Source organism: Myodes glareolus, chromosome 8, assembly GCF_982192425.1.
Source record: "Myodes glareolus chromosome 8, mMyoGla1.1, whole genome shotgun sequence".
In the NCBI taxonomy this organism is placed as follows: domain Eukaryota; kingdom Metazoa; phylum Chordata; class Mammalia; order Rodentia; family Cricetidae; genus Myodes; species Myodes glareolus.
In genome coordinates, this window is record NC_142033.1 from 72,604,027 (window position 1) to 72,631,475 (window position 27,449).

At 49.1% G+C, this 27,449-nt stretch overlaps 1 protein-coding gene across 6 annotated transcripts in view; it reads right to left on the bottom strand.

Annotated features, from left to right (window-relative positions):
- The window catches only part of Uvssa (UV stimulated scaffold protein A), a 42,692-nt gene that overhangs the window by 5,377 nt on the left and 9,866 nt on the right, over nt 1-27,449 (bottom strand). For all 6 annotated transcript variants that reach the window (XM_048414899.3, XM_085692055.2, XM_048414894.3 and 3 more), the window contains 10 exons: nt 25,887-26,217; nt 24,480-24,600; nt 23,254-23,649; nt 22,178-22,290; nt 21,829-21,957; nt 11,723-11,828; nt 3,805-3,976; nt 3,213-3,335; nt 2,057-2,240; nt 1,480-1,591 (listed from right to left, as the gene is read on the bottom strand). In XM_048414899.3, coding sequence (XP_048270856.3) covers nt 1,480-1,591; nt 2,057-2,240; nt 3,213-3,335; nt 3,805-3,976; nt 11,723-11,828; nt 21,829-21,957; nt 22,178-22,290; nt 23,254-23,649; nt 24,480-24,600; nt 25,887-26,217 — 1,787 coding nt within the window. The remainder of the gene's footprint in view (nt 1-1,479; nt 1,592-2,056; nt 2,241-3,212; nt 3,336-3,804; nt 3,977-11,722; nt 11,829-21,828; nt 21,958-22,177; nt 22,291-23,253; nt 23,650-24,479; nt 24,601-25,886; nt 26,218-27,449) is intronic.

Sequence of the window (27,449 nt, forward strand, 5' to 3'; positions counted from 1 at the left end):
TGGAGTTCCCTGTGCAGCCTCTGCTGGCTCGCCTCCACAGGCTGCCCTAAGCTCTGTTAGGCATGACACTGCTCCAGCCTGGCTTGGGAAAGTCAGCCTAGTGAAGAGTGAAGGCAAATTAAACCTAACTCTTCCAGGCCTGTGGATGAGCCTAGCAGGCAGAAGGGCGCCTGGCACTCCTTACTGTAATGCATCCAAATGCCAAAGATCCATGAGCTGGGGCAGAGTGGACAGGGAACAGTGCCTGGACAGGGTGGCAGCAAAACCAGACTGTGAGAAGGGTACGTCCACTGAGTGAGAAGCAAGCACGCCAGACAGACAGATGGCTTGGCCTCTCCAAGCTGATTTTTTTTTTGAAGTAAAGGAACTCAGGACTGCACGATTCAGATACAGGGACGATTAATCCAAGATTAAGGAAAACTGTCTAAACAGTTTATCTCCCAGTAATAAGAAGGCGTCACAGTTTAGGAACCTGGTGAATGGAGCAATTGTTTAAACACAACGAAAAAATGCCGGCATCCAGTGGAGATGGAATGAGCACCTCAGGAAAATGAAGGAGCAATTTAAAAGCCTTTGAAGAAAATCAATAGACGCTGGGGCTGTGCGGCCTTCCTGGGCGCTCAAGGGCCCCGGAGCACCGCGTGCATTGTCACTGAGGTTAGCACCAGGGAAAAGAAAATTGCCCCGTGTGCGAGGGAGGCGGGATCAATACTGCAGTTAGTAAAGAGATGCTATTTCACATCTGACTGGCCAGCACCAGGCTTGGCCCGTGGCCTGATACCTGTTTGTTAACAAGCCACCGAGGGCTGGAAAACTAGATACTCTTCAGGGCTGACACAAAAATAGGCACTTAATTTGCTCCTGAGTGTGAGCCACCAGGGAAGGTTTCTCCCGCGGATGAACAGGTCAGGCCCTCCCCACTGCTATACAACCCAGACATGTTTCTAGGCACAGGAAGAAACAGGAATTTGTGTCTCAGGACCACAGGGCAAGAAGCCATGAAGGGTCTTCCATGGCTGACCACAGCCTCCAAGATAGGTTTAAACACGAGTCTGACTTTGACCACCCATGTAGATAGTGAGGTGAGCTGGAGCTGAGCAGGGCAGGTCAGAGCCAGCAGAGAGCCCACATGGACTCTAGGTGACCATCTCAGGGGAGAGAGACTGCTGCAATTCCTGCATCTGCTCAGGAAGCAGGGATAAGAACCAGAGCCTGGGGCTGTAGCTTAGTGGTGGAGTGCTTGTCTAGCATATCAAGGACTCTGGGTTCAGTCCCACTGTGCAGATGTGGATAAGGTGGTGGAGTCAGGAGTATCCACATTCCTGTTGTGAGCCTTGAAGATAAATACCTCACACCATGTGTACCCAGCCTTGCCCATGGAGCCCCTACCTGCTTGCTTAGGATTTCAACTGGAATTGGCAACTTGGCGACTACAACTTGGCTGTGTCTGCAGCCCGTCTTGTGCTCCCGCATACCTACCTGGATGTGCCTGCTGCTGCTGAAACCGCTGCCTTTGTTCACGGGCTCTGTCCTCTGGGTTGAGGGGCTGCCCCTTGTCATCTCTGGGGATGATCTTCCCATGGAATGGGCACTATATAACAAGCACAGAGCAGTCGATGGTCAGGAGGTAGCACAAACAGCTTTGGGGACAGTGCACGGCCAAACCCTGTAATCATGAGGGGGAGCTCTGGGGAGCGGCAGCAGCAGGAGTTTGAGAACTTGGGTCTGTCTGTCTCTCCACTCTGCTACCTTCTCCAGGCTCAGGACAGCCTACACAGGGTTCGAGATGCAGAGCAGCAGTCTGACTGTTCTAGTAGTCTCTCAGAAGTCAGTGTCAGGGCCCAGGGCAGAGAACCCCAGGCAGGATTCTCTGATGGCTAAGCAATGATGACACTGCTTATAAGGCCTCTTATACGGGGCTCCTCAGGGCTCACAAGGATCCCTGGTCTAGAATGGAGGCAGAGAGGACAAGCACTTCCCCAGGCCACTAGTGGTGGCCCAGCCTCTCCATGGGTAGCTATAGCTTCATGCCAATGGCCTTGCCCACCAGCCTTACCTTCAGCCGATCCTGGCGCTCACAGAGCCTGCCATTAGGCTTCAGAGCCCGGCACTGGTGCTGCACAGGCTCAAACTTCCCTGCAAAGGTAATGTGTCGGCTATGCAGCATCTCAGAAACATGGGCACTGTCCACCTCCTCCTCTACCTCGCTGGGTTTCCAGAAGCGGTGTTGAGAGTCAGATCTGCAAGGTGCACCAAAAACCCTCAAAGTGGCTACTCTGAGCCCAGAAGAGGACGTCTGGCCCAATCCCAATGCATCCCAACTGTACCTCAGCCCTGGGGAGAGCACTGGGCCCTGGTGGCCTTGAGGCCTTTGTGGACTAGAGAACATGCTCACTCCAACTGGGTTCAAATACTGTTGTTTATGAACCAGCCAAAGATGGTGGGTATAACCACTAGCCTGAGCTTAGATTCTCCTCACAAGGCAGGACAGCAGCTCCAGAGCCCTCAGGCCATGGCTTTGAGAGTAACATGAATCCACGACAAAGGTCTCTTTCCACTGAGTGGGAGAATACAGGCTCTGACACTGACATGGCACCAGAGGAAGAAGAATGTATAAATTCATGCCCAGTCTTGATGCAGTGCTAAGGGACCCAAAGGATGGAGCTTTTACTCTCTTGCTATCACCAAATCTTCATTTCCCTGTCCATTCCCTGGCAGTGCTAGGGATTGAACCTAAGGCCTCATGCATGCTAGGCAAGCATTCTACCACTGAACTACAGCCCCAGTCCATCACCAAACCTTGTTAAAGCCACTTTTCTTTGGATGCCAGAGAATGGGGTAGGCTTTGTCACTCGGCCCCCTGCCCAACACATGGCAGGATTCTATGGGCTCTGCACATGGATGCCAGCTGCCCCAAGATCTGGCACCTCTGTTGATTGCTCAGAGATGGTGGGGCAAATGGCGGGCAGAAGAGTAATGTGCTCATTAGCTTTCTGCAACTTGAGGAAGAGCTGCGATGGCCAGAAAGGGTCTCAGGACTGAGCTTTCCCCTCTAGCTATTCCCTAACACTGAGTAATGGAGGAACATTATGGGTACCTTGTGAAGAAGCAATGGAAAGGCTCAAGTACCAGTGTCCTAAGAGCCAGAGAACAGATATACAAGGCCAGGCCATGCTCTGAGTCCTGGAACCAGATATAGATGTTAGACTCACTTAAGGATCTTTCCCGCTGTTTGCTTCTCCTGGCCCCAGTAACACAGGTCCACTCCGAAGGGTACAATGGGTGCTCGGGCCCGCTCAGCCTGCTTCTGGGCTTCCTCTGGCTCCAGGGGTACCCTGGAAACAGATCAGCACATGTGGGGTACCCATTCCTTGTGTGGCCACTTGCCTTTCCCTCCCATACCCCAATGTAGCCCAGAAGCCTGGGGTAAGCATGAATAAACTGTGTGGGGCCTGAGCTTTCAGAATGGCTGCTGAGGTCCAGCAAACAACCTGGCTCTACTGAGCACTGGCTCTGATGATCTGTGATGTGAACCTACCTGGTTGGGGGGGGGGGGGGTCACCTGACATTTTCTTCAAGAATGGGGCCTGGCTGCAGGACCTCTAGAGGGTTGCTGCAGGCCCAGCTGAGCACCAGGCCCCAGTCAACAGGTGCTACTTGTCTAGGGTTACATGCACCAGACTACCTCTCAAAGCAGGTTGGTGAGGGAGTTTCTTGGGCAGCCTGTTCAGGTCAGTCAGTGCTCCAAACAGGTGGCAGCAGTATTAGGCAGTGGGCCCAGCAATACGGGACATCTAGAGTTACCCGGGAGAGGAGGATGAGGTGGATGGCAAGCATTCCTGGAGCCGCAACAGCTGGGCAGCTGCAGAGGTGGGGTCTGATGCCTCCTCTTCCTTTCTCATCCTTGTCCTCTCCTGTAAGCTGCACACAGCTGTGCCCTTCTCTAGAGTCTTCAGTGGGGCTCCTGGCTCCAGCCCTGGAATGACACATGTCCACTTTCGACATCCCTCTCTAACCCGGGGCAAACTGGGGAAGCACCATGCGGCCAGGCCTCAGATGCACAGACACATGACACATTCACTCCTCAACAGCACAAGAAAAGCCTGTCACCTCAGCTTCTTAGATAGAGACCACACTCTTATGCAGGGGACACAGAGCAATGACTCAGGCAGCCCTAGCCTACAAGGACTGTCACTAGAAGCCTACTGAGAGTTGTTCACAGCACGGACTGACAACATTGTCATCTTTGCCCACAGTTTCCCACAGTAAGAAGATGGACTTTGTACTGGCTGGTTTTGTGTGTCAACTTGACACAAGCTAGAGTCATCAAAGAGGAAGGGCCTCAGTTGGAGAAATGCCTCCATGAGATCCAGCTGTAGGCATTTTCTCGAGTAGTGATCAATGGGGGAGGTTGGAGCCTATGGTGGGCAGTGCCATCCCTGGGCCAGTGGTCCTTGGTTCTTTAAGAATGCAGGCCAGGCAAGCCATGGTGAACAAGTCAATAAGCAGGACTCCTCCATGGCCTCTGCATCAGCTCCTGCCTCCAGGATTCTGCCCTGCTTGAGTTCCTATCCTGACTTCCTTCAGTGATGAGCAGCAATGTGGAAGTGTAAGTCAAATAAACCAACCCCCCAACTTGTGTTTCGTTGCAGCAACAGAAACCCTAACTAAGACATATGAAACCTGTCATTATATAAAGAGACTATCTAGCTATAGTGTGAACACACAGTTCCCTTCCCCGAACACCAGACTCACCCCCTTCACTGAGCAAGGAAGAGAGGAAACTAGCCTCTGTGTGAGGGTGACTGTACGATTTAAGCTGAGACTTAGTGGTACATCTTCTCCCCTGTACTGTCCTCAGAAGAAACACCCAAGGTTGTTCCCATCTTCTGCCCTAAACTTCAAAAGCCACAGGGATAGCTATAGTTGGGCCTGGGTTCTGTGACTGCAGCATCTTTTCTGTGGCTGTGGGGCAGACGTCCCTGACTACAGGATGTCACCCTGGAATACCTGCCCTACTACCAAGCCAGAGGAGGTCATGATGCTGACACTTGACACCAGGATTTCTACAGGATATGGCAGATGGTACCAACCACAGCTCAGTATTTACTCTTACACCTCTGATGGCAGGATCCTGCCACTTTACTCCCCTTCCTGCCCACTCTCGGGTCTGGCTCTCAGGAGGTTGCACGTGGGGCGAACTCTGACCTTGCTAGTCCCAGCGCACAGTCTGAAGTGGGACTCCAGAGGCACTACCCACTTGTTATCCCACTTTTCACATTCACTGTGGGAGCAACCTCAGCTGGGTACTAGCCCTGCTACCAGTGAGATCTGCACTGACAAAAAAAAAAACCCTCAGGCTTCTGAGCACTCTGCCCCAAGAGAGAGAGAACAGATGATGCGCCATTGTTTAGATGAAGCAGACTCCACAGCTGAGATAGGGCAAGAAGGAAAATGAGATGTGGAGGACTGTAGCCAGCAAAGTACCACCCAGCAGTCAGAAAAGAAAGGTGTTGAAGACATCTTTTATCAAAGATGAGGAGCAGGGGATGAGAGCAGAGCAGGCTCAGCGCTGAGCACTGGCTGTTCTTTCAGAGGACCCAGGTTCAATCTCCAGGTTCAATCTCCTCATGACAGCTGACAACTGCCTGGTTCCAGTGCCAGGAACCTGATACCTTCTTATGGCCTCCTCGGGCACTAGGTACACGCATGGCACACAAACACACAGGCTGACAAAAACCCATACACATAAAATACAATTTTTTTATAAGGGATGAGGAGAGGAAAGGCGGCAGAAGAATAACTACTTGTGTGCCTGAAGTGCAGACGGACTTGGTGGTGTGCATGAGGAAAACTGCACAGCTCAGAGGTGGGAAGGGCAGATATACAGGTACTGGTGTCCTTGTTTCTGGAATCCCAGAGGAAACAAAATATAACTGGAGCATGGGAAATAGTTGAAGAAATGAGCCAGTTTTCTTGAAATTAAAGGACGTGCTGCCTGCCAGAGGAGGCAAAGGGGCAACTATGGCTGAAAGGGGAAGCTGGAGAACATTAATGACAACAAAGAAAAAGGTGAACTGAAAATTCCATTGGAAGCAGCACTTTCAGCTGCTGCAGCAAGTTTAAGGCCTTGCAAGTTCACCTTGAAGGAAGGGTGCAGGGAAGGGCTGGGGATACAGCGTTGTGGCAGAGCATGTACCTAGTGTGTGCGAGGCTCTAGGTCCCATATTCAGTACCACAAAAGAGAAAAAAGTAAAAAAGTATGTAGGAAGAAGAGCTGAGCTTACAGTTGATTAGCCTGCTGAGCTGTCAGGCCCCCCACAGGTGCAGGAAGGGGGTCTTGTGGACCCATGGCTTTACAAGGACCACCACTTGCAGATTCTTTAAGAACACCCTTAGCATAAGTGGTCCACCAAGAAAAAAAACTTAAATCACAAGTGCAAGACAAGATAATGATGAGCAAATGACTTCTGACATCAGAACACTAATTCAGTGAGTACCAGGATACCAGGGTGCCAGGGTGGCCCAGTGCCATGGAGGTAGGATAAGACAGTCCTTGATCACTTGACTTATGCAGAGGAGAGTAGAGAAACCATAAAAAAAATAGTGTGTGAGGGGGCTAAGGGCTGGCTGGTGGTAGAAAGCATACTTAACATGTGTACAGCCCTGGGATCTGTCCTCAGAACCATAAATGGAAGCAATGAGTGATAAAAATACGTGAATCATAAAATTAGAGATAGCTATCAGAAGGGCACAAGGATACATTTTTAAGAAGAGAAAAAAGGCAAACAGTAGCAGCAGCAGCAAAGCCAGAAAGGTGCTCAATTCTGAGCACACTGAGGAGCACTTGTCACGTGAACTAATACAGCTGTGAGCACACAGACTGGGCCCGTCAAACGTGTGCAGCTAATATATAGCTACTGCGAGGCCAAAAGGAAAAAGCTAATAAACAATCAAGACAGCTGAGAAAACGGGTTAATATCAGGAAAGTAGATTTGAAGTTTACAAAATAGTATAAAAAAATACACGAAGGTCTGATAAATGTGGATGGAGCTGCACCTAATAGCCAAAGTACAAGCTGGACCTCACTTGTCATCCAGAACTTGGAGCACTGAGGTAGGAGAATCTCAAGGCCAAGGCCAATTTGGATCTAAATCAGGAAAAAAATTCATTAAAAATGCTAAGTCTGTGAATTAATTTCTAGATTCAAGGTCAACGAATGTTTTGGGTATATGATACAGGTATGTGATATAGGTAGGGAGGAGGATTTCAGCTGAGGCAGCTTTAACTCAATGCAAGACACTATTTCCAAAACCAGACCAAACAAAGTCTACGCACACAAAGAGACATCCATTAAGGCAGACCAACGCACTGTACGTGAGGTCCTTGGGAAGTCAAAGTCTACAGCTCTGAGGGGTCACAGCATTAAGCCACCAGAGTTCTGGATTCATCATGGGCTTGACGTAGCAGAGGTCAGCCTGACATGGCACAGAAACAACCAGCTGCTCCTCAGGGCTTCCTGGGGCCCTGGAGGCAACAGGCCAAATCTGCTTCACTGCCTGTTTCGAGGACAAAGTTTTACTGGTCCTAGCTATGGCCATCTTTTGGAATGGAACTAAACTGGGACCTGACGCAGACCAGAAAGCCAAAATATTTACTCGGTGGCCCTTCATAGAAACATCTGTTGTCTCTGCTCTGGTATAGCTATGCACAGGAAAGGGCTCCTATCTCTTGGAGACTCATGGTACGGAACACCGAACTTGGGCAGGGTCACTCTGAGCGGGTAGTGGAGTCATAGTCAGCTACCTCCAGGCTCTGGAGCTCTGTGGTCCTAAGATTTGGGCACACTGTGTCAGAAGACACCAGGCAGCCTCTTCTCTGCTCCGTCCTTAAAAACAGCATCCAAGGTTCGGGTAGCAAACACTTCCATGCGACCTTCAGCGTTTCCCATCACAATGTTCCCGGCAACGTGGAAGGCAGCAGTTAGCCCAGCCCCGCATACGTACATACGCAGCAGGGAGGCAAGGCTGGTAAGTGAACAATGTGGCATTTAGATAGATACAATCGCAGCCAAAAGATCAATATGAGAATTCCTAAGAGTTACAAGAATGAAATATATTTTTCATTGATTTGTTGTTTTAAACCATTAAGAAGATGGGTAAGCGTGTTAGAGCAGGGTAAACACTCAGGGCACCGAACACACCACTGTTTTCACGCCATTGAGGAAAATCAATCTCACTGACATATTTCCAAAGTTAAAACCCCAAAAGCAGAGCACACTCCTCAGGCCAGAGGGCGTGCAACCCTAAAAGAATGAGACATCATTCTGCTGACCACCATGGCCCTGTGGCCTTGCAGGGCCTGACTCTAGTCCCTTGACCAAAATTTACTCCCATAGTTGCTTTTAGAAAGAATCATAAAAATGTCCAAAGCTCCTTTTTTTGTTTAAATTGGCCAAGTGGCACCTATTTGCCTGAAGCACTAAAGCAGACAGTGCGGGAGAGATGGATCGATAGGAGGAAATGGAGAGGCTGGGGCTCCGCACAAAGTTAGGCTGCCGCGCGCTGACATTATTGATTTTACCTAGTTCAGCTGGCCTTGTAATTAAAATGTAAATTTGAGAAAGAGATTATGTCCTGACAGAAATGGTAGGATTAAGGGGAAGATAAAAGCCCCTCAGTGAAAATTCTGAGAAAGAAATGAGAAAGAAAAAAGAGCCTGATTTCCTCAGCCGTGTGGATTTAGACTGAATCTAACACTTCAGATTCGCCCGTGTTTAATTGGAAAAACAGTGATGGACTATAAACTCGTATTATGAACTGAGCTCATTGCGCACTGTCTGTCTGTCTGGACACTCCAGCCTAGGCTACTGGCTTAGTTCCCAGGACTCCCGGGGGAGTCTCTATTTGGTGCAATGATGGAGGCTTCCCATTTTTCATCCCTGGCATAAGTCCTGCCCACGAGGCTAGTGTCCTCCTTACCCCAGCACCTCATGTCAATGCTCCAGGAATCATCAAACATTCTAGGTGTGTCCTGTATCCCTGGCCTCAAGGGCCCACCGACCGACCCTTCCTTGGTTCCTGTGGCCCTTAGTCCCATGGTGGCACTGATGGCCAGATTATGGCTGCTGTAGGTCTACCTGTACACCTTGCCAGCCCACCCAGCCTCTACCATGTTTTCCACTTGATGTCATTTTGAAAACACAAAACAACACCTGGTTCAGACCACATCGGTCACTACTGCCTTCCAGATGTCTAGAGCCTGTCCAAGAAGGTTGAATTACAAACAGTGAAGCAAGCTGCGGGGTCTCTGCCTTTCTGTTAGGCTGGGACAAAGTCCCTCACCGGCTTTGTAGGCCCTTCCAGGGCCAGGAGTACATGGAAGGCTCTGAAGAAAAGACACATGGGCTGATGGGCACTAGGTGCAGGGGCTATGGGCAGTGTTGTTATTGCTGCTATGTAACAAATAACTGAACACTTAGTAGTGGAGCCAACAGTATTCTATTGAAAATCATGAGTATTCCACATTAGGAATACAACTCTGTTGTGGGGCCTGGGCCAGGCTGGGATGACCATGAGTAGATGTGGGTTGTAACTGATGTGGGTTGTAAACCAGAGCCAGTTACGATTCATCTGTGCAGTACTCGGGTAGCCTCACAGCAGGTGGCCCGTGGTTGTGTTCAAGCAGTAACATTGGGAGATGCTTCAAAGTATTTTTCAATTCAGCCTCCTTTGCTGGGCTCAAATGGTCAGCAGTCACAAGCCATCAAGGTATAGGCAGACACAGGACAATCTCCAATCAGAGGACTACAGGATTTGCTCTAGCCCTGTCAATGTCCACCGGTGGCTGAAAAGGGCTTCACTGTGTATATCTAGCTTCCAGAGGGGACACTGAGTCAGCATCTGTGATAGAGGCTGCTGTCCTCACTGGCACCATCACTGGTGCCATTCCCAATCCACAGCCCAAAGGCATCCTCTCCTAGGATGGAAAGAATCTGTTTTGTTCTTTAAGAACAATTCTCAGTGTTGGTGTGTCACTGCTGGCCCTACTACATGTGACCTGGAGCCACTCAAAGTCCGTGTAAAGTCAGACTTACCACATCTGCGTGAAGGATACAAACGTCAGAATAAGACACAGAGAACAAAGCTAAAAAATGCTGGTATGACCAAGAGTCCTGGATCAGTGCTGGCTCCCAGGCTCCCCTGAAGATCCCAAGAGTTTCCCAGCTTAAGAAGAAAAGTGTGGCTTCCAAAGAGCAGAAGGACCATGGTCTATAGTTAGGTGCTACTCATACTACCTGGACTATGAGAAGTGTCCCTGCCTCACCTGATCTCACAGCCCACTGTTCTAGACTCCGGTGGCCTCAAATGTAGCCACAGCCATACCAGCACCTTGCTAGACCAGGGCCTCATCCAGCTGAGGGTAAAAGAAACAGAGGGCAAAGACCACCGTGGGCACAGGAGGGTGGCCATGTCATCCCATGGTATGCCTGAAACACTTTTGGGTACCCCAGGAGTTAGGTGTGGCACTTAGCTGTGACCACTTTGGGTGAGAGTCTGACCATGTGGTATCTCTACTAGGTGGAAACATAAGTTGGGAGATGGTGAAATTCATTTCAGGTAGAGATGGGTGCTTGGAGAAGTGTGTGGGTGGAGGAGGCTCATGGGTCATGAACTTGCAGGCTGAAGAATCCCATGAGAGCATTGCAAGGCTGAAGCCTGGAGAAAGGGTATACACAGCTCAGCAAGGCAGGGGGCCCACAACCAGCAGGAGAGGCAAGCAGGTATAAGAGGGGGCAGTTCAACTAGGCAGGGAGCTTTTCATGGGGTGTTACAACACTGAGACTCCTTCCTGCAGAGTGGGCCAGGCCAGAATATGCTTAGCTAAGGGGTTACCAGTACCCCCTTAGTATGGGAGGTTCCTCCTGACAGTCACACACTCACTGACCCCTAAGTGCCAGCCTGCCCAGCAGATGGCTCTGGGCAGAGGGCTGGGAGAGTGGAGAGGGGTGAGTCTGCCTGGGCTAATTTGGCATGACACTCCAATGGGTCATGTTTAAATTCTCTTGCTAAATTCAAATTCTACCCCAGAGAAGCCAGGGTACTTGTTTGTCTTTGCTTCCTTTTGACATAAGCGATGCCATAACCTGAGGGTGTGACCTGGGTCCTGGATCCCCTTTAAGTTTCTCTCTGGAGGGCACAAGCCTAGGACACAGAGTGTGGCTTTTAGAGTTCTTGGAAAAGAGAAAAATCTTAGATGGGATGTTCCTGTCTGTCACAGTGGTGCCATGTGCGACAAGCTGATTCTTGCTATGGGGTTCAGACATTGCTGGGTCAGAGGCCACGCCTGTGACCTCAAAGACACAAGGCAGGGATGTTTTTTTGCATGGTATCTGCCTTCCCTCCATCCTGGTGCAGGCCCTATGTAAGCAAAGGCATCCCCATAGACTGCACCCCTGCCCCACAGCCAGAGCATCAAATGGCCCAGAAGACCTTGTGTGATGGAAGCCTGCCATGTGCTGGCCCCTGGGGGGTTTGGGGCACAAAAGAAAAACTCCCCAAGTTAAATAAAGCAACAATTACTGATACAACAGCTGTACAAGGGAAGCTGAAGGCTAAGCTCCCTGGTTGATGTCACAACCTAGAGGCATTGTCCAGATGGGGGACTTGTCTCCTCCGTACCCCTGATGCCCAATCTTGCCCTTCATTTGCCCACAGCTCACCATATTCAGCCCGGAGGTGGTCAGGGATTCGAGGCTCATAACCTTCTTTCTCTGGGACTTCCACAAAGTCCTGGTCCTCATCCTCGCTGTCCTCCAGGGCTTCTGTCTGCGGATACATCCCAAGCACAAATGAGGTCATCAGCTCTATACAACAGCAGTTGGTCATGGACTGTGTGCTGGTGCTGCCTCCCATAGGGTCGTCTCTCTAGTTCAGGACTTCACCATCAGATGTGGATGGTCTTTAATTACAGTGTCTCTAAGCCTGTTCTTATTCTTAAATCACAGTGCCTTTGCTTAGCTCCTACCTGGAGCCATTCCCTAATCACCACCAACTCCCTTGTGCCTGTTGCAGTGTGCACCATGGAGCACTTGCACAGCTGGCCCATCCCCATTAAGCAGGCAGCAGAGCCTCAGTTAATGCTGTGCCATCCCACCAACAGCTCTGCCATGCCCAAGTAAGCCACCAGGGACACAGGTCATAGCATTAGCTATGGCCCAGACTCCCTGCTCCTCAAATCTCACTGCAGAAACATCCTCTGATGAGGTTCTTCCCGCCCTACCTCCCACTGACCTCATATTCTTCCAGAGCCTTCTACACCCAGGATAGGATGCCAGAAACCCAACCTTCCTCCATTGCCCACCTGACACACTAGGGGGCCAGGCTCAGCTAACCAGGGAGAGGAGGTCCATGCCCCTAGGGATGTAATACCCCTCAGACTGTGGTGGCCCCTTGAGCCGTGATGCCCCTGGAATGCGCCCCAAGTTTCAATGCCCTTGCAGCTTCCAAAGCTCCAGAGCAATTTAGTGGGCATGGTGGTGTCCACCTTTAATCTCAGCGCTTGTCTGTGTATGAAATGAAGGGGAATGTACAAGGGCTGAAATAAAGAGAAGACTCAATTGCAGTAAGAATCCATAGAGCCCTAACTGACCATCAGGAGCTCTGCACTGAGTATCCATCAATGTCTGAGAGTGGACTGGGCTGTTGAGAGGCAGAGGCAGGGGGATCTCTGTGAGTTAGAGGCCAACCTTGTGTATGTAGAAAATTTCTGGACAATAGGGAGACCCTGTGTCAAAATACAAAACAAAACAAAACAAAAACCAAACAAACAAACAAATAAACAAAAGCTCCAGGGCAGAGTTGAGGCAAGAAGAACCCTTGTCAAGTGAATGCCAACTAGTGGGACTCTTATAGGGTTTTAAGAAAAACTTTGAAAAACTTTTTAAAAACCACTTCCAACAGAACTTTGAATTCACAGATGTTTCTCATGATCCTAACTATCTCCTGAAAGGAGAAAGGACATCTAAAGAGTAGCTTCTATTCTTAGGTCAGGAGCCACGTGTATTGGAAGCCAAGCCGTGCAAATGACAGCCACCATGGCGGCATCTACAGCAGCACCTGCCTATGGCCTAGCTCAGCACGCTGCCCGCCCAGGTAGAGCCAAGCTCCACCGTGGGGCTGCTGAAGCCATCAGCAGCCACATCTGGCCGTGCCTGTTGGCCCCATGCCCCAGTCTGGGCGACTGCTGCCCGAGAGAGCATAATCAGATGCAAATGCACTTTGTTTTGGTGCAGCCCACAGTCATGCATCTGGGAAGCACGGGAGACATTAATCATCGGAAACTGTAATTTTTGTTATCAGTCTAACACTGATCAAAAGGGAAGCCTGTCTCCACCGCTGACCTGTGAAACGTCCCAATTATACTCTTTGGAAATGACAGGGGCACTTAACTCCCGCGCTGAGCAAATGACGACGATCAATCACGTTTGAATAACAATGAGCCACGGACCTGAAAATTATTTTTGTATAGAATCTACCCAGGAATTTATGAAAGGTGGAAAGCAGCCCAAGGTTTTAGGGCATTACCGGCTCAGCTAGTGCAGTGCGTATCAAACACTAAACAGAATTTATGTGTTTTAATTTTCTAAAAGGTAGATGTGGGCTGGGTGCTACAATGCATAACATATAGTGCCAGGTTTTAAATATGGGGGTCATTTTCATAAAATATTATGCTTATTGCTCACACCCTTGAATTTTGCTAGGGACTTTTTATCAAAATTGCATTCCCTAAAAATATTCAACTGTTTAGGTAACTATTAGAATTTTATCTTCTTCCTCCCCAACTAAATCATTTATTTTTAAGATTAAATTTGAAGCACTGGCTTCTTTCTTGTTCTTAAATTAGTACTGATAAGGCCTTTGGCTGTCTGCGTTTGCCTTGAAAAGACCCAGGCTTTCTCTGGAGCCACAGAGAGATGCCAGTCATTTCTATACTTGACTCTGCAACTATTCGGAGATGGGATCCTCACATTGCAACAACTGGAATCTAGAGATGCCACTGTTAACACGTAAGTGAAACTAATGTGAAATCTGAATTCACATTTGGTAAATATCAACATTGCAAATCCTTGGTGCCAAAGATACTAAGGACAGCGGACAGATGAGCCACACCTGAGGATCAGGAAAATACTCTGATGTGGAAAACCTCAGAGCTCTACTGTAGGGACACTCCTGTGACCTGCTCAGGAGTCTGGCCAGGAACATGATGGCCACAAGGGACAGTCCCCTGGAAAGGTAACACAGCCCAGAGGCCCAGAGGGGAGAAGACCTTCATGGGATAATCTGGAACTTCAGGTGACCAGCCTCCACTCACTATTTTAGAATCTCAAGAGGTCATGGCCACTGTGGTAGTAACCTGCCTCTAAAGTCCCATGGGAGGTCAGACAGGAGGCAGCATCCAGAGGGGTCTGCAGAAAATAGTTGGACACCAAGGGTCCTGGGAAAGAGCTCACACCTGATAAAAAGGCGTCAGGATTGGTAATATCTTCAAAATAAGGCTAGACTTTTGAAATGTTCTCAAGAACAATTTACTCTTATCCCAAGAGAGGGCCAAATTTTCTACTTTTGGGAAACAATATAACACAAACTACATGAAGCCAGAGGGAAAGACCAATCCTTAATGAGATTTGCACATGGGAGCCACACATCAGCACAGGCATCTCACTCGGGAGATTTTCTGACAGGTGAAACCCTTGGGTGCCTTTGAGGATAGGGTGGTGGTCAGAAACCCTTCCAGCCAATCAGATGTCTTCTCCCAAGCTGCACCCCCTGGTGGGAGCTACAGATCCTTACAGAGGGCCAATTCATCCACCCACAGGATAGACACAAGCTTTTACCCACTACTGTTGCCATGGTGGGGGCACTGCTGGTTTTATACAAATTGATTCTCACCCACAGTTAAAAGGATTTAGAAAAATGAGTCGTCATGATCATAATTAAACAAGCAATAAAATGGCTAAAATATACAACGCAATCAGTTTACAGAAGTAGGGTGGTGAGTGCTAATTATTTGCGAAGGAATGGGAAGAGCATCTCAACATCCAGAAAGCCATGGCCGCCAAGCCCACAGCCTAGAGATACAGCTGAGACCATTAAATAAATTTTGTACGATCTAATTAACTTGGTGCGCAATCTCAATTACTTTTCACCCAAGAAATCACTTTTGTTCAGTTTTATGTGTGTCTATTTCCCTTTTAAAAAAAAATGATGTAAGGCCTCGTCAGACAAGTGAGTTCCAAACTGCATTTGTCTTTCAGCGGCTTGATGGCTATGCATTTAAAAACCCATTCTATCTTATAAACTAAAAATTAAACGTGCTCAGCTGTGATGGCCGTCATTGCATCTGCTATTTATATGCTAATGCCCTCCCTGGAAGGCCGTGCAAATTGCCCGGCCAGGCCAATATCTCATGTGCATCTCGGCTGCCAGGGACGCACCTTCAGAGGACAGAGGGTGTAGTGGTGCTCACCACGTGATAACACAGAACAGGCACCTGGTGTCACTGAGTCAAACCTGCCCAGATGCAGGCAGGGCACTCGAACACATGCTCAAGTCCAAACATTATGTTGGAGCAAAACTTCATTTTCTGGAATGACTGTTTCTATAAAGGCCACATACACAAGGGATCTCACAATAACACTGCAGGACACACAGGGATGGGCATTTCTCCTCCTCTCCCCTGATCTGAAACACGTGTGGAACAGTCTACAGAAACCTGCCCTTGAGAATCCAGTATGCGCAACAGCTCCAGTGCCAGGGAGCTTCCTGGAACTGGGGCTCAAGAGCTGAGTCTAGCCTGCTACAAAGCACGAGGCAAAGAGCCTTGGTGTGCCTAGAATGTGCCTGGAAGTCCATTTCTACAGCAAGGCTAAGACTAGAAATCTCTGCTGGATCCAAACAAGCAGCTAGCTAGTCAGATGGGTAAGGGAGTCACATACTGTTAATCAAATTGAGGCCTGGGAGCCTAGGTGGACACAGGCCAGGTGCTCTGGGTTTACAGTGCTCCTAATGGGTATACTCAAACCAGCTTCTCTGGGAACCCACATACACATGCTCCCAAAGACAAGGTTGTGTGAGTGGTGCAGAGGCAGGGAGAGTTATCATGAATGAGGTTATGTGAACTCCACACATTAACATCCAATGAAGTGTGAAATCACTAATCATTCTTCCCAGGAGTGTGCAGAGAAAGCCAACCACGCAGGGGAGGAGTGTGTCCTCACAGCTAACACTTGCCAGGATTGGAACAGGGCCCTCCCCGAGCCTTGGCTGCCGTCTCAGGTGAAAGCAGGTGGCCAGCCTCTGGGAACATGAGGCCATGCTATGTTGTGTGGCCTGTCCCAAAGGTGTGGGTGCCGTATGCATCAGGCAGCCTTTTCACTCTGCATCTGGGACTCTAGGAGGGCCAAGATCAAACAAGTTCCACCAGATTGCTTTCTCATCTGTGAAATGGAGGAAATAATCGGATGGGGTACTCCTGGAGCTACAGAAACAACATATGAGAAGGTACTGAGAGCTAGCTCATTCTGGAAAGACAAATGATTGGGCTGGACATTAGAGCCAGGGAAAACCAAGACCAAATCCATGCAGTAGGGCATGGGAGGGTAAAAGCTGGTGGACAGGCTGCAGAGCCATTTGCTCCCACCCGTGAGCATAAGAACTTATGCTCAAAGCCCTCCCCACTCCCTGCTGTTGGGTGCGTGCCTGGCCTTCAGGGTGATGGAGGGAGCACAGCATTGAGAAGGCTGTTTACGGGCCCTGCTGCTGCACAAGGTCCTGCAAGGGCTGATTTAGTTTCCCTGCTTTCCCCGGGTGTGCCTGACGGTTCAACATTTCATTCCCTGGGTTTTCTGCCTCTGTCCTTTTCACCTACAAGAAGCAAATCCTGCACAGCCTAGGGAGCTTTCTTAACACTCAGCAGAAAAGGAGCTGGGCCTGGGTGAGCTCCCGACATAGCACCCATGGGCCTGGTAAGGAGGCTGATCTGAAAGGCAGGCTGTCCAGCACCCAACACAGAAAGCAAGCAAGGCTGCACAGCATGAACCAAACAGATTGATTTCTATTGCTGTGAGAGGGCGAAGATGAGTCCGTGGTTCCATGAGGATGTCTGCTGCCACATGGCCCATAAGACTGGTGTGCACAAAGACACATTTATAACCACATGAACAGGTAGACCAACAGTCCAGGAAGGAAAGAGCAGCTGCTGATAAGTCAGACGTACTGATGTCTGCAATCACCGCTCTGACCACCAGCTGGTAGAAATTCGTATTTTGTTAATTACATAACACAAACTAACCATGATCAGAGCTCCATAATGAAAAGGCAGGCAATTTAAAAGTTTTCAAAGGATTTTTATCAGTTTAAATAATGAGGCCGCCATAGGTTATTACAGCTCTTCTGTAACAGAGCAGGTGGAAACTAACTCCACCAAATGGCCTTCCACATTGATCGGGTCAAGATTTATCCCCAGCCTGCCACCAAACTGAGCTGAAGTGCACACACTCTGTAAAGCAAATGCTTAGACATGTTTAAACTGGTTTAAGTATTTTTGAAGATAGACCATCTATGTCAAAAGGAAAGCAATACTGTGCAGAAACCAATGGCAACATTCAAATGGGAACTGGGGCTGGACTCCACAGAAGCCTGGGAAGAAAGGGGACTACCCAGCACAGCCTGCATCAAACCAGCCTTCCAAAGACAGCCTGGACCTGTCCAAAGTCTGGGCTGCTGTTTATGACTAGTAGCACTGTATTTGTTTCAATCTCACACATTTGTTAGAAGTTCTTAAATGTTTAAATCATGCATTATTGAATTAGTGTTCCCTGCTCAGCCTGTTCTACATGAGGAGTTAACGATGCCAATCCCGTGCTAAATGGGGAAACACTAGGAAATGATTTAAACCCTCCGTAAATTTTATTTGGAAATTAGTGAACACCTCATCATGATTTCTAATTAAAACAGCTCTAATTAACATAGACATTCATTAGCCCTCTCTCCCTGCCCCTCCCCCACACGACACTGTGGCGCAGCAGCCTTGCAAGGAGCTGCCCACCAGCTGCAGGAAGGGCGGGCGATGTGTAGATAGGCAGTTGCTGAATCTATTCTGGGAAGCAGTGCTCACCTGAGCCTGGGCGCTGCCACTCACAGTCCGGGAGCCGCCAATCACTTCATCTACAAGCAGCGCCTCACTCACTCTCCAGCTGCGGCAAGCGAAATCTCCAAGGATTTCAGAGCAGTGCCTTCTGTTAAAATCAGTTTGTAGAGACAGGTCTAGGAAGTGTCCATTAACTGAGAGCAGAGCACAGCACTACCTGCCTTGCCACTGAAGGTGGGGCACCCTCAGTCCATGGGCTGCCACCTCACTGGGCCCAGATGGTCTGGGTTAGTGTGCTGACCTGTGTGACCAGAGGAGTCAGAGGACTCCCCCAAAGGCCCTGAAGGGCCTGTCTTCACAGCAGAGCCCAAGGCACAAGTGAGAGTAGTCAGGCTCCAGCTGGGAGGGCCACTGCTTGCTGAGATGCACAGGATACATGGACTAATCTGGACAATATCAGGCTAGGAGTCACTGGGTACAACAAGGGATAATGGAAACAGTGCAGGCCCTGGGCGTCACATCAACCCAAGACTGCCCACCATGCACCACAGGAAGACCGTCCTTGCAATGTTAAAGTGCTGGGTCTCAGACTCCTGGAGCTGTGTCCCAAAGGAGTTAGGAAATGACCAGTGAAACTGCCCTCAGTCCTGGGAGCCAAAGTACTGACATAGCCATGTCCTGATCATCTACTATGGGCCCACGCCCCCTTACACCAAAGGCAGATCTACAACAGGAAGCTAGGACAGCAGATGCTTTAGGACAGCTAGCAGGAGTCAGGGCAAGCTACTCAGTCTCTTTTGGTGTAGTACCAGGGATTGAGCCTAGAGCCTCAAAGATGCTAGGCAGCACTCTACCACTGAGTTAAATCCCCAGGTCTTTTTCTATTTTGAAACAAGGGCTCACTAAGTTGCCTAGGCAGCCCTAGAAATTACTCTGTAGCCCAAGCTGGTCTTGAAGTTATGATCCTCCTGCCTCAGCCTTTCAAGTAATTTGGATCACAGGGTTTCACCACCAGGACCAGCTTCCATTCAGTGGCATTGTATGCTTGGCCATTACCAAACAGGTAACAGAGACATAGGTACAAGCCACATAGGAAAAATGGTGCTTCTTACGTGGGCTCTGTGGACAGAAGTTGCAGCACCCATTGCTGGCTGAACTCAATATAGAGCTCTGACCCAGGAGGCTGCATGTCTTCACCACCCACAAAGGTATCAGAGGAAGACTGCTCAGGTCTCCTACAGCAGCCGCTCACTCAGCACTCAGGAAATATGGAGCCAAGGGATGTGGCTAAGACAACAGTGCCCAACAACACCCAGCTTTGTCAACCCGACAAAGCTTCAGGCCAAGGAGAACAGCCACACTGCTAAGACCCTCAGGGCTTGGAGTCCTGCCAGCCCCAGCATTGCTGCTGGTCCCAGTAAGATAGTGCAAGCTGGTAATACCTAGTCCTTTGAAAAACCCTTCTGTGCTACCCAAGAGTACTCAAAGTTCTATGGCCAGTCCCTGGAACACCAGCTACCCAAAGATGTCCCTGTACTGCCAAGGCCCATCAGCAAGGTGACTGTTCACATAGTGTAGTAATTGGCTTGACTGAGATCTTCAGGAAGGGACTGGGGTACACAGCAAAATAGTGAGGTAAACTTCCACTTCCCAGTCTTGGCCAAGCCTGGAGCACTGATGACTTTGGACACTGAGTGTAGAGATGAACTCCTCCTGACTGCTACAGTGAGGGCTGGAGAAGCGCTCTCTGCTGTAGACATATATTGCTCAAGATTCACAAATCTGACTTGATTAGTGACACAACCAAATGCAACTCTCACAAGATGTTAACCCACATACCAAAACCGCCAGACAGACTCAGGTGCGGCACAGTATTTCCATCATTGCCATGAAGGCAACTGCTGGCCCACTGAAAGAGAAGCAAGGTTGCCCTCTGCTGGCCCACATCACACATACCCTCTGTAAAGCTGGGACCAGCGGGCAGCAGCAGAATAGTCAGGAGCTCCCTCCTACCCCATCTGGTCCCAGCACTTCCTGTACTGCCCTTTCAGCTGCCACAAGGGGTCAACAGGGTCTCTAAATGTTAGATGTGTGTCCTCTTGACTTTAAGCTGGAGCAGTGGATGGCTTCAAAATTGAGCTTTTCCTCAGTAAAGGCGGTGCTGTTTCCACCTCAAAGCTAGCTTCCAAAACAGAATTTACTAGTCAGACTGACCAGGTTAGCTAACCTCTAAGGCAGTGGTTCTCAACCCTCCTAATGCTGCGACCCTTTAATACACTTCCTCATGTGCTAATGCCAAACCATAGTAACTATAATTTTGCTACTGTTATGAATCGTAATGTAAACATCTGATATGCAGGATATCTGACCCTGTGAAAGGGTCTTGACCCACAGGTTGAGAACCAATGCTCTAAGGCTTTGTTCAGAGACCAGACTAAGGGTCAAGGTTTCAAACATAATTCCATGGGGATGAGGCAGCTCTAACGTCTATTTTCTCTGTTTGGAAACCAGCTGGGAAGAGCCAGTGAGATGTTCCAGCCGGGGAAGGGCACTTGCCAGGGACCTGGCTCTTGTCTGTGGAGCTACATGCTACAAGGAGAGAACTGACTCCCACAGATAAATGCAAAACGTTTTCATTAGAAGCAGCCGAGAGAGACATGGGTGATGACTGTCAGCTGGGAGCTGTGAGAAGAGAGAGAGTTTGGACTGTGACAGTTTTCTGTCTTCCAACCAAAACCTCAAGCCCCATCTACCCAAATGCAGCAGCCATCTCCCCACTCTGTGATGACTTGTGAAGAACCCCAGGTCCATGCAGCCCTCAGGCCCAGGATCTCCATTCCCACTCCAAGTGCAGCACCTCTTCCAGGTACAGCAATACACTCTGCCAGTGTACCTGGCATGGATGGCGTCGGTGACTCCTAGGTCACTACAGGACTGAATCCTTACCCACTACCAGGCACCCAGAACACATGCCCCACACCTCTCTCTGGTCCTGTCTGGGACTCCCATCTCTCTGGTCCCATCCAGAGAACCCATGTACCCCTGTTCTATTTCAACACTAGATCCTCACTCAAGGAGATACAGCACCTTGTCAACCCCCTGAATCTCAAAAATACCTTGTTTTTGCCCACAAACAACCTAGCCTATTCGAGTTTGAGGCCACATGCAATCCAACAGGCAGGTGGCTTTCAGGTCCCCATCCCAAAGGGCACAATAGCCATGCTCACCTGACTGCACCAGAGCATTCTGAAGGTTTCATTCTGTCTGTCCTGCCCAGAGACAGGATTCCCTATTAGATAGCAACTCCACAGAAGCCTCCACCTACTAAACACTAGGCCAGGGCACAGTCTAGTTCTTTAGGCTCTCAGGAGGAGCCCTTGATGCATGGGTTTTCAGTACTTTGTAAGTATCTTTGGCTATAACACAGGGTGAACAGACCCTAACAACAGGAATGCAGCCACCATGAACTGACTTCACAGAGATCTGCTGAGGGATAGGTCTGAACCCCAAGTGAAGAGGAGCAGGTAGGTCATCTCTCGGGAGAGACTGATCTGGGACTACCACCATAAAAACTCAGTAAGGAAAAGCCCAGAATCTTCTGAAGCTGGTGACGCCTGCCTGCTCAAATGGCCGAGTGTAGACTCCTGGGACCTCTCAGCCTCAGCTCCAGGAACTCACCCTACTCCTCGGCTCTCTCTCAGGCTTGATGTTCAGTTCCTCACATTTCTTCAGAGCAAGCTGCAATTTCATTTTCAGGTCAATGGCCTGCTTTAAGTGTTCACTGTAGATCCCCGCACGGGTAAACCGCTGTAAAACAAAGCGTGACTCGTGAAGCCCAGCCCATCCCCAGAGAGCCTGATCTGGCCAGGAGACCCATGGCCTAGCCCTCCTTCTAGGAAGGGACAAAGTTCTAGGGGGAGGGGAAATGCTCATCCCCACCCAGATGAGTGTTCCCGCCTTCGACATCCTTGCTTTGCCTGGTCTTGGAGCCCAAGTTCACTGCTGAAGACCAGGTACTGAGCCTCACCTGGACCCAGGAGCACACAGTTGGCAGAAACTTGTTCTGGATGAGTTTGAGCGAATCTCTAGCAGCATGGAGGACAGCAAGGTTGTCTTCATTCTCTTGCACCTTCAGACCATCTAAAACAAGGCAAAGCAAGTCAGAGGGATGCTAAGGCCAGTCATGTAGCAGAAGCCATGAAGCCCATTGGAAATGTGACTCCAAGCATGTCCCAGACACTGGTCAACTCTGAGAGAAAAACATACCATGTGGAAAAACTCTGGGACAGTATCAACCATTCTGGCTCTGCATTGAGGCTGCCCCTCACACAGCTCCACTGCTCCAGCCCTGGCTTCCCAGCCAGAGGGCTAGACTGCTCAGTCACCTTCTCTTTCCTCTTCTCTTAGGACTGCCTCCACCTCTTGGTCCCAGGGTCTCAGTGACACCTGCCATTCTGCCTTTTCTTGACAGGGTCTTCATTTCCTTCACAACACCTGCTAGACAGGCCCCCAGAAAGGAGCTCACTAGCACTTGTATGCTTCCAAGGCAAGGTGCAGTACATCAGCGATATTAACTTAAAGCTGTGGATCCTGAAGAGCACCAGTCCCTACCAACAATATTCCACAAGGTGAACAGATGGCACCTGTGAGGACATCTGGTCCAACCAAGATCAAGAGATGGACAAGTAAGCACCTCTGTACCCACAAGGCTGGAATGCTAGGGCCAGGCACAACTCTGCCACATCCCCGTCATTGTAAACACAGCAAGAAATCATACTTTGATCACATTTTCCTCCTAGGAAGGTGCCCCTGGTGGACCTTCAGGTGGATGGCCATACAGCTGCCATGGAGTCTGTATCCCTGCTCATAACCTCATTTAGTATAGGACTATAATGACTGAGAATCCCATGGTGGCAGAAACTCAGAGAAGAGTTACACAGGAAAGACTAACCAGATGGAGGTCCCTCTATAGCCCAACCCAAGAAACTGCAGTTCCCAAGTCTAAATTCTACCATGAGACAACCAGTGCCAGTGAGGGAGCTACAAACCTTGGTAGGCCAGGGCAGCGCATGGAGGCACTGCACAGCCCCAGCAGTCAGTTACCTGAGGGGAGTTCCACATCCAGTGTGTACTTGTGGGATCCCAGTCCATGGCTCCTCAGGAACTCCTCTGGGTCACTGTGCTCATCCTCATCCCTGGAGGGGTCTTGAGTGGCTGTTAGGGCCAGTGCCTTCAGACCAACAACAGATCCTACATGGTCTGCAGAGTCAACCAGGTCCTTGCTACAGCATGGCTGCTCTTCATTCTGAGACAGAGGGAGACCAGACTCACGAGAAGTTGCCAGGTCTGGGCTCAAGACATAAGGAACATGGCCCTCTGTTATGCCAGATGCCTCACCAAAGAATTTATCCTCTGGGTATGGGCCAAAGTCCAAGGGCACGAGCAGTTTAAAGCAGTTCTCCACTTCTGTCAGGCTGTATCCAATTTCATCAGACATTTCTGCAGACATTGAAACACTTGCTTATTCTGTCATCTTGAGCCAAAGAGCAATAGATGCCTATTTGGTGCTCCCCAGGGCACCAAAGTGAAGATCATGGTGCCACCGAGGAAAGCCAATGCCCTGGTGCATAAATCAGAACACTTCCAACCATTTAATAAACTATTAGTACAATAGCTCAGTCTCTGGAGTACATCTCTGATCACGGTTGTGTGGCAGTTCACAGGAGCCTATGTGACCACTACCACAGGCCAGCCTTTCACTCAGAATAGGGGTCCCAGAGAGGTCATCACCACTACATACTTTACCGGGTGCACCCTCTTGGAGCCCTCTAAACCATTCACAGCACAGCTGTCTCCTGTAGCCTTCCCCCAAGGCCTGGGTTTTCACAGGACAGGTGTATGTGAGAGGCTCTGGACACAGAAAGAACCTAAGACCTGCTCTCGAGAACAGAGAGCACTGCCCCATCTCACAAAGGTCGACTCCCAGGAAGGATGAGGATCTGGGGAACTGAACTAGCAAGAACAGATGCTGGACACGAGAAGAAAGGGCAAGAAGGCCTCTAGCTAGTGACAGAGTATAGACTCCTTCCTGAAGTCACAGCTACTACGCCCAGCTCCTCTGCTCAGAGACTTACGTCAAATAGTTACAGGAAGACCAAATCACTAGGAGACACATGCACTACAGGCAGCCTGTGACGGTTCAACATCATCCTGAACCATTCTGTCTTGCAAACCTACCTGCATGGTCTCAGGCTAGATTAAAAAACAACTAGGAAACAAGCACAAGGGACCACAGGGGGCAGTTTCAAGGGCTTAACCTAGGAACTTACCTTCCATTTCTCTCTTAGCCCGTTCAGCACTTTCTCTGTGGATTTTATCCAAGTGCTTCTGTTTCTCCTCTTCTCGCTTCCTTTCTGCCAAAGACCTAACATTGACATCCCGAAAATCCACCTGAGAAATTGAAAAGGAAGTTTAGGATTGCCTACAGCAAACACAAACACGAAGTACAAAAAGATACAGTGCCATCAACACAAAGCCACAACTTGATGGTTTCTAATCTACAACATTTCAAACAAGGCTGCATCATCCTGCCACATCTTCCACATCCAATGACAAGTTCAACACTGTTGGGAAGCAGATGCTCCTCTAACTGCAGGCCAGGGGTTATCAGATAGACCTAGAACATACACACCACCCAGGAGTAAACTCCAATGATGTGAGATGTCCTTCTGTATATGTGTTGCTTTTATTGGTTGAATAATAAAGCTGTTTTGGCCAATGGTTTAGCAAGAGCAAAACCAGGCAGGAAATCCAAACAGAGATAAATGGAAAGAGTAGGTGGAGTCAATGGACGCCATACAGCTGCTGAAGGAGACAGATGCTGGAACCTTACCCAGGAAGCCACAGCCTCGTGGCAATACATAGAATAATAGAAATGGGTTAATTTAGCTAGCTAGGAATACATCTAAGCTATTGTCCAAGCAGTGTTATAATTAATATAGTTTCTGTGTGATTATTCGGGTCCAAGCAGTCAGGAAATGTAAGAGCACTACGCCTACACTCCAGAGAGTAGGTGACACCCATATAAGAACCATAATGATGGGGCTGGAGAGATGGCTCAGAGGTTAAGAGCATTGCCTGCTCTTCCAAAGGTCCTGAGTTCAATTCCCAGCAACCACATGGTGGCTCACAACCATCTGTAATGGGGTCTGGTGCCCTCTTCTGGCCTGCAGGCATAAACACAGACAGAATATTGTATACATAATAAATAAATAAATAAATAAATAATTAAAAAAAAGAACCATAATGATTTAGGAAGGTCCAGCCATTTGCTTGTGCTGCTGACAGAGGCATGACAGAATCTGAGCAGCGACAGGAGGGCTGGAAGACAGAACAGAACCTGGTGTCCTACTAAACCCAGCACCAGTCAGAGCTCATGGCAAGAACTAAGCATGGCTTACTGGCAAGAATAGGGTATGTCCCAGAAAGAGGAGCCCATCCTAAAGCAGAGGGAGGGCATCTAGGAGTATGATTCTACAGGCTTATCTCCACTCTCAGGCAGGTGCCAGGTGCAGTTTTCTTCCCCAAGGCTGTTCTGACCTTTAGGGAACATCCTCCATTCTACTGCATGCTGATCCAGCTGTCTTGCCTACCCAGGGCTGTGCACCCTGCCAAACCCTCAATGAAAAGAGCTCCTTCCCACCACAGGGAAGCAGACTGTCCTGCCCAAGACTCACCTTTTTGATGTGTTTTAGGAAGTGGTAGCCCAAGGCTAGCTTCTTATAGGCCTCCCCAAACTTCTCATTCCAACCTTCCACAGCCTGCATGGCTGCCTGCTTTAGTCTCTGAGCTGCCTCCCGTGGGGGAGGCAGGGGATGCTCATTATCTGTGCCTAGTGTGAGCTCCAGGAATTCCTGGAAGTCAGAAACAAGCAGCACTCTGAACTGATGAGACCTGGTGAAGAGCTCATCCACAATCTGGAAGGCTGAGAGGCGGATCTCAGCATGGTCCTGGGTCAGCTGTGTCTTCAGCAGGTGGTAGGCGTGGCTCAGCTGCTCCTCTGAAGACCTAAGGGCACAAGTTAGCCTAACCAAATGCTCTCTCACGAAGGACAAATAAGCATCACTCTTTGTGTAGGGACACTACAGTTACAGGTGGCAGGGACTATGCTTAGCACTCAATCTTTATTCTTCCCTTCAAAGCTGAATAGACATACCAGGGTCTAAACACCAACTGTGGCCCACTCCTGCCCTGTTTCTGTACTGCCCATGAACCAAGAACTCTTTCTACATTTTCAAATGGCTAAAGCCATTGCTGATGTGGCCCAGCGACAAAGCACATGGCTAGCATGTGTGAGGTCCTCAGCTGGACCTCCAGCACTGCAAAGAAAAACACTGTGGTTGAAACACATAAAAGAATACTTTTTGACATATGAGCATTACATTAAGGATCAAATGTCAGAGGCTGCAGTGATGGCACAGTGGTTAAAAGCCCTATTTGCTCTTCCAGAGGACTTGGATTTGATTTCTAGCAGTCACATGGAGGCTTACGACCATCCCTAACTCTAGTTCTAGGAGATCCTACATACTCTTCAGGCCTCCCTGGGTAGCAGGCACGAACATGGTGCACAAACACGCTACCCTGATGGTCCCCAGTTGCTTTCACAGTTGATATCCTCAGTGTGTGTCTTACAGTGTAGCAGTAAGATAGGAAAATAGGGCAGAGGGTAAGGTTCAGAAGGCCTTACGCAAAGTCTTACATGATTAGCTGAAAAAACAAGTTGGCAAAGAAGATGGTAATCCCCAGAATAAGATCAACTAAAACATGCTACTGCCATTGGCACAGGAACACAGGTACTCCAGAATGTCTGAAAGTAACCAAAGGTTCACGATAACACTAAAATACACAACCCCGGGTGGAAACGTAAGATGTTAATGAGTCATGTGATACATGAAGCTGTATATAGAACTATACATAACAGAACACATACAGGAAGCTTGTACTATGTAAATAAGTTTCCCTTGAAAGTATATCCTTCCTTCCTTTCTAAAAAGCTGTACTACTACTGTATGTGTGTGTTAGTGCAGGTGCACATATGCCATGGCATGCATGTGGATGTCAGAAGACGACTTTCAGGAGTTGGTTCTCTCACTCCCAAAGCCAACACACATTGTCAAGCTTGTAAGTAAGGTAAGTGCTTTAGCCACTGAACCATCAGCAGGCCAGTGGCTCGAATACACCCACCAGAAGAAAATCTTTGTGGGCAGGAGCAGAGGTTAGAAGTCAGCCCTTCCTGAATC